The sequence below is a fragment of the Lepidochelys olivacea genome (genome assembly GCF_965140295.1).
Source record: "Lepidochelys olivacea isolate rLepOli2 genome assembly, chromosome: 2".
NCBI lineage: Eukaryota > Metazoa > Chordata > Testudines > Cheloniidae > Lepidochelys > Lepidochelys olivacea.
In genome coordinates, this window is record NC_140412.1 from 95,063,350 (window position 1) to 95,076,299 (window position 12,950).

The 12,950-nt window shown below is 41.1% G+C and overlaps 1 protein-coding gene across 1 annotated transcript in view; it reads right to left on the reverse strand.

The window, feature by feature from the left end:
• Window positions 1-12,950, reverse strand: part of CDH19 (cadherin 19) — a 101,731-nt gene that overhangs the window by 32,040 nt on the left and 56,741 nt on the right. Inside the window, exons 4-6 of the mRNA XM_084621030.1 lie at window positions 4,101-4,220; window positions 2,483-2,647; window positions 474-658 (exon numbers count right to left, since the gene is read on the reverse strand). Of these exons, the coding sequence (XP_084477156.1) occupies window positions 474-658; window positions 2,483-2,647; window positions 4,101-4,220 (470 nt within the window). The remainder of the gene's footprint in view (window positions 1-473; window positions 659-2,482; window positions 2,648-4,100; window positions 4,221-12,950) is intronic.

Consider the following 12,950-nt stretch of genomic DNA (forward strand, 5'->3'; position numbering starts at 1 on the left):
TGAGTATGTTTCAGTGAAGAAATCATAACACTTTTCACTAATACACAGAAGTACCTTCCATCTCAAGATCTTAACATTCTTTACTAACAGTGAGTTATGCCTCAGAACACTCCTCTCCAATTATTCTTTCCATTTTACAGGTGAGGAAACAAGGCACAGAGAGATGAAGACATTTTCCCACAATCACATAAAGAGACAATTACAAAGCTGGGAATAAAACCCAGATATCCAGACCCCAACTGCTTGAGCCACAAACCAAAAATATCATTCTACTTTCTAAGCTAGTGAGGTTGTTTTTCCCCACATCTTTCCAGATCCTACTTTCAGTCAGATTATTAGTGCTTAAAGAAGCCAGATAGAAAAACATGGAGACAACAACATGCAGTGTTGTTGTTTTAGTAGTAGTAGTTATTATTTTATTATTTTAAAAGATTATGATATGTGTCATTTTAGTGAGTTTTTTAATGCCTCACCTCTTTTAATATAACAATTCCTTCTTGGGTCTCATTGTTAGTAATGATGTCAAAAACAAGTGACTCATCTCCTTCGATGACATAATTCATGGCTGCATTCTCCCCTATGTCGCTGTCTTCTGCCATGATTTTGCCTATGGTAGAGCCCGCTGGTGCTGCCTCAGAGATATTCATGTAGTAGAACTCTTAAAGAAACAGCCAAGTACCTTTAGATTAAATATTGTCAACTTTGTCAACAGTAACAGTTGAAAGCAGTGGTGTGCAACCTGTGGCCTGGGGAATAGTAGTGGCCGTTGAAACACTCACCTGAGGCCATGGGGGGGTGACTATTTAAGAAAAAAATGTTTGCCTGAATATAAATTGAAAATATGTCTCCTGAGCTGGGTAATGTGAGTTTCAAAGGGAAGTGTTTGAATCAGCATCATTCCCATGAGGAAGCACTAGGGGGCAGCAACTCCATAACTGCATCACAACTGCTCCCCTGCAGCCTGGGAAACCACTCTGAGGTGAGCTGGGAGCAGATTCTGTCATATTCCTACTAGAGCTGCTCAGCAGTGACCCTGTTGCTAGCCTGCTACTTTGCAGGAATAGGGATCGAGTAAGTCCCTGCAGCTGCAGCTGCTCAGCACTCCTGACACCCTAACAAGCCAGCTGGGATGCCTGATGAACTGCCTTGCCTGATTCGTTGAGGAAGCCAACAGGCTGGTTCTTAAACTCAGCAGCAGTGGTAGCTCACTGGTTGCTCAACGCCCACACTCTCTCTGCCTCCCTGTGCTTGTCTCTCGCCAAGCCCTGCTCCTCTTTTGCTCCTCCACAGCTCCAGTCCAGATCCTACCCTGCACCAAGCATTGTTCCCCTCCTGTCCTCCTGCTCCTAGCAAGCCAGTTCTGACCTTTGGCTCTGCTTGCTGGTTCTGGCATTTGGACTCCGACCACTAGCCCTGACTCCCACTCCAACCACTAGGCCTAACTGCCTACAGCTCAGTTTCCTGGCCAAGCGAAGGGAGGAGAGAGAAGATTAAGGTTCTACACTTCCTGTTTTCTTGCTAGATTGTGGGATCCATAGGGAGGACAGCATAGCAGCTCAGTTGCCTATGCCTGAGCAGAGGGAAATAGAATATTGATTGTGGCCCTGTGGCCTTTTTAAACTGCTGGATGAAATCTTAGCTCAGTTGAAATCCATGGCAAAGCTCACATTAACTTCAGTGAGACTAGGAATCCAGCTGTTAAGTTTAATTCTAATGCTGAAAAGTTGGACCCAACTGGTTTACAGTATTTGAATGGTGTGCACTTGCAACATCATTATTATTTACTGTAGGTTTCTGAATAAAAAGTATCTAAGTCCAAATTATTTCCCACCACTTCATTCTGTAACCACCTTTGTTTCCCACACTTTTACAATTAACCTTTATTTCAGATCAGTGACCACAGGGTGCAGAAAACTAGTGGTGTGAAAGCTCCTCTCTACATATGCACACTCTGGGAAGACTGCCATTAAAATATAGATCTCTGTATTAATCTAGCATAGTGTGCTTCTTTCTCCTGAATGCAGCTGCATGCTAGATAGCAGTGGCGATGCATAGCTTCCCTACTAGTTCAGTTTGTATTTATTGTTTAAGTAGTCAGTCCTGAAAGAAAGAATTTTTATCCTCAGATAAACATAATTTTACTGTTGTCAATATATTAACAGTAATAAAGAAAAAATATGCCCTAAATCCCAAGAGAAAAAAAACTCCTTTTTTGTATTTAACTTCCCTAAAGGTATCTTTTTTATCTCAAAACTATAACAAAACATAGCACTGGCTTGAGCTCTCAAGATATTTAGTCCAGGTTATTTTTTTTATGGAAAAGTTATTGGTTTATCAATCTTTTATTTGACTATATGAGACAAAAGGCAAAATGTAGATCTGATCTAAATGGGTATACCACTGAACTCACTGACATTGCACTAGGACTAAATTTTCCCCACCGTTTCTTGTGTAATAATAAAACTTCTTGGCATTTACTCACTTTGTTGAAATTTGGGTTTGTTGTCATTGATGTCAGAGAGGTTGATGGTTACAGTTGCTGTTCCTGAAAATCCACCCATTTGCCCAACCATATCTTTGGCTTGGATAATGACAAAATATTGCTCCTTAGTTTCTCTGTCCATTTGGGAAGAAATTCTAATGACACCTGGAAGATACAGTTAGCTAAGCACATTATTTACAATATCTGACCGGACATTAAGAGTACAAAAAGAAGCACCAGATTTGGTAGCACTAAGAGCTCTCACAATTCATAACATCTGCAGGCTGAGCTTATTCTTCCATTCCCACACTCCCACCCATGTGCCACCGTCCCATCATACTTTATTGCAGGGGTTCCCTGCACCCTCCATCCCTTCCCTCATGCCAAGGGCTCTGGGTGATGCCTTTCCACCATGCAAGAGTTTCCTATTCCCCTATGCCAGGGCTCTGTATGCATCCCCATTCCCCCATGCTAGGGATTCTATGTGCCCCCTCCCCATTTGCCCTTCCCCCACACAATGTCCCCCATTCTCTGCTCATGCCATTTTAAATTTTATTGGGAGGATGGACAGAAATGGGATATTGTTATGCTCAAAGGCATTAATTGGTGCCATCAACCAGTGGTTTAATCATTATACAGTTGCAGAGGTACTTGAAGCTGGGTTAAACAGAGTAAAGGGGGCTACACATGTCCCTCGTGGTCCCCCAAACCAATAGGGTTCTGCTCATTGGTTCATAGAATATTCCCTGAAGTTTTGGAATTGATCAGATTCTGTGTTGAAAAGCTGTTGTGTTACATACAAATAGACAGACAGACAAACAGACAAATGCCATCAAGTTTTAAGTAGATGGCCACAGCCAACAATATACATACTAATTAGTTCATAGCACATGTGGCCTTGTGCTGGAAGTTAGGGCTTCTTGTTTTATATATCTTGGGTATCCCACTGTCTCACTTTCACCTTTTAGCAAGTCTTTTAACTTTCTGTGCTTCCGCTTACTCATCTCTGAAATGAGAATAATAATATTCCCTACTTCAGAGAAGTATTGAGGCATAAATAAATTATGCTGATTAAATTTTGTTTGAGGTGTTAAGCATAAAATCTTATAGACTTGGGAGTATTATTATTATATGTCCTGGAATTTAATGTTTGCATCGTGACTATTATTTGAACCAGTTTTATATATGTCTTAAAAATAGAGAGATATCTGAAATGTCTCGCAGGCTGAAATTTTCTTAGATTTATGTGAAATGTATTCCATTTTATTTAATGAAGTGACTATGGGCGCCATCCAAAAACAACTGAAGTAAATATGACTCATTCTATTGACTTAAATGGTCTCCAGATTGGGCCCTAAGGACTTGATCCTGTATTAGTCAAGTCAATGGGAGTTTTTCCATTGACTTGAGCAGGAGCAGGATCAAGCCATAAATCAGGAGACATTCAGATACTACAGTTGTGGGTGCTACAGGTAGGTAGATTGTCTGATCTGAGGAAATTATATTTGTGCTGTCTTGAGAAAATAAGATTACAATCTATTGTAATTTTTATCTGACACACAGCTATTTTAGGAGAGTTCATGAATTAAGCTTGGGTTATAGGAAGATCTAACAATACCTGTCTTTGGCTCCACAGAGAAGTAGGGCTGTCCTTGCAAAATACTGTAAAGCAACCGGGCACTATTGCCATAAGCAGGATCATCTCCATCTGTAGCTGTAACCTGTATCACCGAAGTACCTGAAAAGAAAAGAAGTGAACTAAGAAATTTCTTATATATATATATACATTTGTTTAAAATGAAATGACTGTTTGCCATATAAATAACATATAAATCTCTCGTGGCATATCTATAGCTTTTAACCAGTGTCTGATTCTCTCTTCTTGTCTCATCTTTGTCTACATCTTTTTTTTTACCCATTTAATATAAAACAATTCATACTGTATGGAACCCACCCTAGATATTCAGTACTGGCCAACTACCACCCAGTGTCAGACGTCTCATTCCTGAGCAAGCTCATAGAGAAGCTAGCAAAAGGCCAACTAAATGCTCATCTAACTAAAGCTAACATTCTAAACCATGCATAATCTGGATTCAGGTGAGGACTTGGAACTGAAACTGCCTTAATGGTACTGATGGTTGATCTTCTGCTGTCAATGGATAGAGGACAGACAACCATTATCATCCTCCTGGACCGCTCTGCAAGATTCAACACTGTTTACCACAAGATTCTGCTGTCTTACCTGAGAGAGATGCAAGGGTTCAGGGTAATGCACTAAGATGGTTTGAGTCCTTCCTGGAGGGATGCACATAATGAGTAATGATGGGAAACTGCAACTCCACCACTAGACCTGTTACTTGTACAGTCCCAGAAGGATCAATTCTTTCTCTGGTTATTTTCAGGATTTATACACAAACACTAGGTGAACTAGTCAAATCAAAACTTAAATGACAGCAATATGCTGATGATACACAGCTGTACCTATCCTTCAACACATCTGACCATATCACAACCACCACCAAAAAGGCCCAATGTTTGGATGAGATCAGCTCTTTGATGAAGAAAAGCTGGCTGAAGCTGAGGCTGATCAAGACGGAGGTGATGCTGGTGGGCAGAGGACAAGATTTCAACGAGTTTGCAACCACAGTGTACCCACAATTGGTCAATTCAGTCCGTAAAGGAGTACTCTTATATTCCTTTCTGAGGTTGAGCTCTCACATATCAGCATCTACAAATAAGATTTTCTACCATCTCCATCTTGCTTGGAAACACCATTCCATCTTGGTGCATGAAGACCTGGCCTTTGTCACCGCTCCACTGGATTACAGCTTCAAATACAGTTTCAATGAAGACACACAAATGAGGGTCATTCTTGTCAGTTGCCAGCTTGTGCAGATCAAGGAGTGACTGGTTCACATTCTTTTCCAGGTGCAAGGCACACTCCATTGCTGTCAACCCTGGTCATGAATCCTTCAGCACTTAGGAAACTCCAAGTAGTTCAGAATGTTGTAGCACATCTCCTCAGCAACAAAGGCTGCTACAAATACATCAAACCCACCTTCCACTCTCTATAGGCTTCCCACATAATTTAAAAACAAGTTAAAGGTCTTTGGTCCTTATCTTCAAAGCACTCCATGGCCTAGGCCCAGGGTGTCTAAAAAAAACATCTGAAGCTCTGGGACAAAGACTGTGGTTGACAACTATGTTCCTGTGACACAGCTGGACTCTCAAAATTAAGAGTAAATCTTGTCTGTGCAGGAGACAAAATCTCCAGAAACTGTCTAAGGCTGTGGAATTAACTCCTCCAGGAAGTAGGGACTATTACAAACCACTTCACATTTTTGCTCCAGTGCAAGGCTCATTTCTTTGATCTTGCCTTCTAACAGAACTACATAGCAGCAGTATGTGTGTATATATATATATATAAGGTACACACTGCCAAAACAAGACACTCTACTGGAGAGCAAATGAGAAAACAAACCTGTGATAGATATGTAGTCATGCTGCTTAATGCAGTACTGGAAGGTGCTCAGGTACTATGGTGATGAGTGTGGTATAAAAACCTATATAACTTAGAATAGAATAGTACACTGTACCTTACTTCTAACTAGGGTGACCAGACAGCAAGTGTGAAAAATCGGGATGGGGGTGGGGGTTAATAGGAGTCTATATGAGAAAAAGACCCCAAAATCGGGACTGTCCCTATAAAATTGGGATATCTGGTGACCCTACTTCTAACCATTTCATGTACCCAGCTATGTCATCCTGCAGTTCAGAGAGAGAATGGAAGAGTGTATATTCCAAAAATAGGCTCAATAGAAGGCTTAATATTTCTTCTCTTCTTCAGCCTCTGTTCTGGTTCCATTCTCCTTTTCTATTTATATTAAAAAGAAAGATTAACTTGCGCCTTTCCAGTGGGATTTTTATCTCTATATTGGCAAATACTGTATATTGTCCTCAGTTTTTTTCTAATTTATGATATGTGAATGGGCTACTTTCAGATTTATTTTCCATTGGATATGTTTAAAGATGTTTTATTAAAGTGTTCCACATAAAAAACAAGCCAAAACAAAAGACGAATATTGTATGAACCTCTAATTTAAAACCTACAGAGGAGCTGATAGAAAAAAAAAACCTGTTAACAAGCAAAGCAGCCAGGAAATAGAACAAGACTCTGATAGCATTTTATATCCTTGAGGCCTTTAATGAGCCTTTCCTACTGCAAAAGAGATAGCAAAATCAATCTAGAGAACATGATTTCATCTCTAGTTGGGAGTCAGTCATGTCCTAGATCCAAAATTGACAACATCCCCATGGGCCATCCATGAGGATATCCTTGCAAAGAAATATTCCTCAGCATCATCATTTTATAAGAAAATGATTATGTTTATCTTATTTCTTACCTGATTTCTATATAAGAATACAAATAGCTACCTCACTTGAGGAAAAACAAGACCTAGAGCCACTTTCCATGACTTTCTAACATATGATCACATTATAACATCTTATCATAAGACAGTCTCTCCCATTGCATGTTTTCTCTGATAATTAAGTCAGCAACACCCAGAGGGTCTGGGGTCATGAGTGTAAAATACAGTATCCTCTCAACATATCTTGCTCTGAGTGGAGGCCACTCTCTGGATACTAAAATACTCTTTTAGAAACTTCTCAGACTAAAGAATCAGTAACTTGGCTACTCTGAAGCAAAATGCTGTTCCTTTGCTGTTGACTTCAAGAGCAGTTCTGTGTCTAGAGCAAGTACAGAATACCACCCGCAGAACATGCCTATAATATCAGTCTCAGAGTGAAACTAATCGGGGTGGGGGGTGGAGAGAAGAGAGATCCCCCCCACACACACACACATTCTCATGGCCTTTAGGTGTATATGTGGCACTTTTTCAAGCGTATTATGCAGAATCAACTCAACCTATAGGCAGACTAAACAGCTGCCTAGGTCTGCAAATTTTGAGGCCTCAGATGGGCAGAAATGGTATAAATGGCAGTGGTGATGGCGTGGTATGAAGATGGTAGCGCTGCCCAGTGCAGGGGGTGGCTGGGGCTCTGAGCAGCCAGAAGTGGCCCTCTACTGCACTAGGGGGAAGTGCTCCTGCCCCTTTCCCAGGGGCTCCAATGAGCAGGAAGCTTCCCCCAAATAAGCTGTGCCTGCTGAGGAAGCACTCTTGCCCCTCCCCCCAGCCACTCCCCACCCCCCTAGCAAATAAGATCATGGGTACTACCAAGAGCAGCCCTGAGCTGTTCGGCACCTGTGTCTGAGATTGGGGCTGTGGCTACAAATGCAGTGACCCACCTGGCTCTATGTTGGTGCCAGCCTGCACCTGCTGCTCTGCACCCAGTCTCTGTGGATCTTGCTGCCCCAGCTGCTGCTGCCACCACTCTGGGCTCATGCTACTGCTGCTGGTGGGGCAGGCAGGGGAGGGAGGCTGGGGGTGTGGAGTATGGGGGGACAGGAAGGGGGTCCCATTGTGGTTGAACTGAGCAGCTCCAGGGACAGAGTTGCAAGGGCTAGATGTGGAGTGTGTCCCTGGCCCCAGGGGATGGAGGAGACCATGAAGCATTTCAGGGAACAGATGGGGAATGCTATAACGGTGCAAGCCAGAGGGGAGGTGCAGTCAAAATCAAGGGATGCATCAACCACACTTTTTCGACCCATTATCCCCCTAGTTGCAAAATCCAGCTCTGCCACTGATCAAACTAGTGATATATACATCTTTCTATTGCTGGTGAGAAATTTCAAAGATAAATTGACAGGTTAATCTTCAACAACCGCAAATATTTGAGGCTTTCAACTTCAGAAGCAACACCCTTCTCAAACATGACTGATGAGTAAGGGGTGTATATATATATATATACACTCAAGTACATAAATGTTAACTCAAAACAAACTGTGATCTAGAAACAGAAGGTCACCAGAGATCAGTCTCACTGAACCACTCCTGCATATGAAAATCACTGTTAAGCATGAAAATAATGCAGCCCTTTTGAAGTAACTGAGTATTAATATTGACAAAAGCTACCACTGTGGATAATCCAGTGGATACAGTGTATGATTAATGCCATCTCTGAAACAGGAACCAAAATATAAAAAGTAAAGCTCAGAAATGTGCTATTTTATGGGATTATATTTAATAGATCGGGGATATAGACACACAGAAAAAGAGATTGCTTATGTGACTGCAATATGATGATTACAGCCTATTGGATCTTATTCAGTTAAGGCCATGTTTTATTTTCTACTCATTTTATTAAAAAATGAATACTTGAAGCTGTGATTTGTAGTACTACCCATTTGGGCAGCTCCAGTCCAATCCCTCTGGTTCTGTGTTGGGTCTGCTGAGGTATAGAAGCAGGCAAGGAAGGGCTAAGGAGCATGGAGCTCATACAGGTGGGCTCTGCCAGGCCTAGGTGCAGGGTATAAAAGGAGAAGTAAGCAAGTGGTGGTAATCTGATAAAGAGAGGCCAGGCTCAAGGCAGGGGTAAATGCTCCTCTCCTTCTTGAACCTCAGATGGAGGAGAACTTCCATTTTAAAATGTGGAATATATTTTTGAAAGGGATGGGCTTTATTTTGGGATTGGCTTCTCACATCTCCCAAGAAATGAGATTTCACATCATAGATTAAATGTGGACTTGGTACTAGGCAGCCCAATAAGGAGAGATTCCTTTCCAATTTTGAATTGCTCACCTCAAGTGGAAGATGTTTCTGTATGGGTATTACCATACAAAAGCAAGAAGTTACCTCAGTGGAATAGTTCTTCATTAAACGTGTCAACATGAGCAGTTATGCCTGAATAATAAAAAGTTGCCACTGCTACTTAGCATCCCTGAAACAATAGTATAAACAATACTTTCAGCTTCCTCTTTGGAATTAAAAAATAAATCAGCAAATACAAATGTTGTACTTTATACTAATGGGCTCACACATTTTTAAGCAATTTTCTGAAGTTCCAGGAGTAAAATGACATAACTGATGGCCTAATTGGTATTGTTCAGAGTTATGATACCATTTATGGAAGTATCATTTACGCAGGAATGGAAGTTTGGAAAGGACAATGAACTTGACTTTAGTATGCCGAAGATGCAAGTTACTCAGACATACCCATCAGCTTTCACACACTTGTGTCTTTGAATACAATACAGTTAGATTACACAATACTGATAAAACAGTTCAGACCCAAATATGTGTTTTATGTGTTCAAACATAGATCTAGTTAATAAATCAATTTACACTTTCTTTATGATACTACTTTACCATCTAAGTTGGGTACACTGCTTTCCGGTATGTTCTCTTTAAAGATAAAATTGTTCTCTTTATTATTGGTGCCTCCTATGGTGCAAACATCAGAGTCGTTTACCTATTATAACATATTAGGTAGCTACAGGAGAGTCATATAGGAAATATCTTTTTGTTTTTCTAACTAGTCCCCAAATAGATTAAAAATATTACATATTGATATATCATTGAATCTGACTCCTACCCATTCTATAAGATGTACTGCATTTGTAGGAGTTTAATAGCGCTATGGGAAGCACTTTATGTAAAATCATACCAAATGCCTGAGGGAAAACCATAGTCTTGTACTCCCAAAAGAGTCCATTTACTGATACATGTTTCATTTACTATGACACTTGCATAACAAATCCTAATAAAATTTAAATCCCGCAGATGTGGGAGATCTTAGAAAGCATACTCTTATGCTAATTTTCATTTATGTTCATATAAATATTAGTACTTGAACCTAACTTTGGGCTAAATTTTTCAGTGTATGTGGCAGGTCAGTGTTGGGGGCGAGGACATTCTGTGTCATACTAGGAAAAGTAATGCATTATTGTCTTTGGCTAGGCAGTGCTTTCTGTCACCTTATTTTCCTTGGTCTGTGCTTGTCTGCCGGCAGAGAACTCTTTCCCAAATGCAGAAGATGAGCACAGAGCCTTGTAGTGCTGTTTCCTCACTAGGTGATGCCCAGATCTGAAGGGAACCTAAGCTAAAAGATAAAAGCAAACTGACATGCTTAACTCAGCCAAGGGAAATTCTATGTCTGCTGTGAGAGAAGAACTGGTTTGCTGAACTGATATGGGGTTGATATCACAAAGCTTTGCTGTTTCCAGTCTCCATCTGCTGGCAGGTTAGAGGACCCTTTACTGGAATTAATGTTTTAGGATGCCGAGAAACTAAGGTCTTTGGCTTGACTCTACTTGCTTTGTCCAGATTCAGGGTGCAGTCTCTACACACGATGCAGCAACTGGTAGCCAGTATTTAACACCACTCTGAGTTCTAAAGAGGGTATGAGTGAGGGTAAAGGGGCATGTTCAGCCAATGTGCGTATGAGAGTTGTCTGTAGCAGTATAACTCCTGAAATGACCATGTTGTCAGTGCTGCAGGGGTTCCCACACCATGGTGCACCCCAAGAAAGCTGCTTCATGTGGGTGTCCACAGATCTGCAGGCTTTCACCTAGATTTATGTTCATGACTCGGGGCGATCAGAAGACCATGAATCTATCACTTCTGTAAACCAAGTGTCTCTCCAAGAGGGAAGCATGCAGAGAGTCTCCTCAGAGATCACCCATTCAGGTAAGGTTGGGGGAGTTTACTTTTGTACTTTCTGTGCTAAGGGGAGGATATAGGCTTTAGATCTGTAAAATTTCCCTAGCACTGTCGAAGTACAAGTGCTACATGATCTCAGAGCAGGGATTGGCAATTTTTGGCATGCGGCCTGCCAGGGTAAGCCCCCTGGTGGAATGGGCAGGTTTGTTTACCTGCCTCGTCTGCGGGTTCGGCCGAACACGGCTCCCACTGACTGCAGTTTTCTGCTCCAGGCCAATGGAAACGGCAGCCAGCATATCCCTCAGCCCGCGCCGCTTCCTGCAGCCCCGATTGGCCTGGAGCAGTGAAATAAGGCCAGTGGAAGGTGAGATTGGCCGAATCTGAGGACATAGCAGGTAAACAAACAGGCCCTGCCCGCCACGGGGCTTACCCTGGTGGGCTGCGTGCCAAAAGTTGCCGATCCCTGTCTCAGAGGAATATCTTAGATTAAAAGAAACCTTTAACCAAATGGAATATTTAATTCATCTTATTCTATAATCCTGTGATATTAGAATGGAAATATATAATAGATGACTCAGGGGATTGGTTATAGGGTTTTGAGCCTTTCATTTTATGTGGTCAATTTCTATCCCAGGTCACTAATTATTTTAGAATCATCTAAAAGCAGTTTGCTGGACTATTTGAAATAAGATGAGGCTTTAAAAAAGGTTTCTTGGGAACATGTCTCCACATACCCTCTCTCCCCACACACACATATCACCACTACAATTGGCCCTAACTGTCACCCTTGTTGGCAGGCTCAGCCAAGAGGTCAAGGCCCAAGTTTATTCCTGTGGAGATGTAAGTGTCAAGGTTGAGGTTAATTGACAGTACAGCGCAAGAAAGCTTTCACAGCTGCACCCCATGTTGTAGCTCTTTGAAGAATTATAGAAAAATATTGAGCCAAAACTCACATGATATAAAGTGGCATTGCTCACGGGCTCCATAGCTGAGGATCTGGCCTACAATCTCTTGATGTGTCACATCAGCACTTTTCATGGACAAGAATTTATCTGTCACATACTTAATGGAAACAAATATACAAATAACACTTAATGTTAATGTACACATGTAAATTCAGAAACCAAAGGGAAGTGAAACATTTTGGTTTAGCCGTTAATTCCTTATTAATTCATCTTCCACTGTGGCATTTTCTAGAATATTTACATTTTAAAACCATTTTTCTTGGGTTACTGATGCCTGTTTATGCTCCTATTTTTATGTTAATTCAATATTCGTATCATGTGTATAGTCAATTCTAAATATCAATTACATAGACTAAGGGCCAATTCTAGGTTTATGCCTGCCTCCATGCAACCCTAAATGGAGGGGTTTTAAGGCCAAAATGTCTGCCAGGACAGAATTCTGTGGCAGTGAAGGGCCCAGAACAGGCCCCAAAGTGATCATCACTGTCAGGACATGGGTATAGCCTGGTGGTGGTAGATATGCTGATTAAGTGGATCTGCCAGTAGCATCTGCTAGTGCGGTCTTATGGATCCCTGGCTATAGAATGAAAGTGCTCCCTCTATGGGAAGTCCAAATGAGTGTAAACTGGCCTCTCAGAGTAGGTTATCATGTTATAATTTGAAATACATCCAAGGGTCACCCTATCCCAAAATCACTGACCATGAGATGAGAGCTGGGGGCAGGGTGTGGGTGTTACACCATGATAAATGATTATTTAATGATAGATAAGATGGTTGTCAAAAAATAAACGTAACAGGGATTTTATTTAAATCAAAACAAAAGCATCTGGTTTCCATCTACTTCCAATAACATTAAATATATGAAGAATGCATATAATAAAAAATAACTATTTGAATAAACACACACACTTTAACTTACTACTAAGTGTACCTAACTAAATA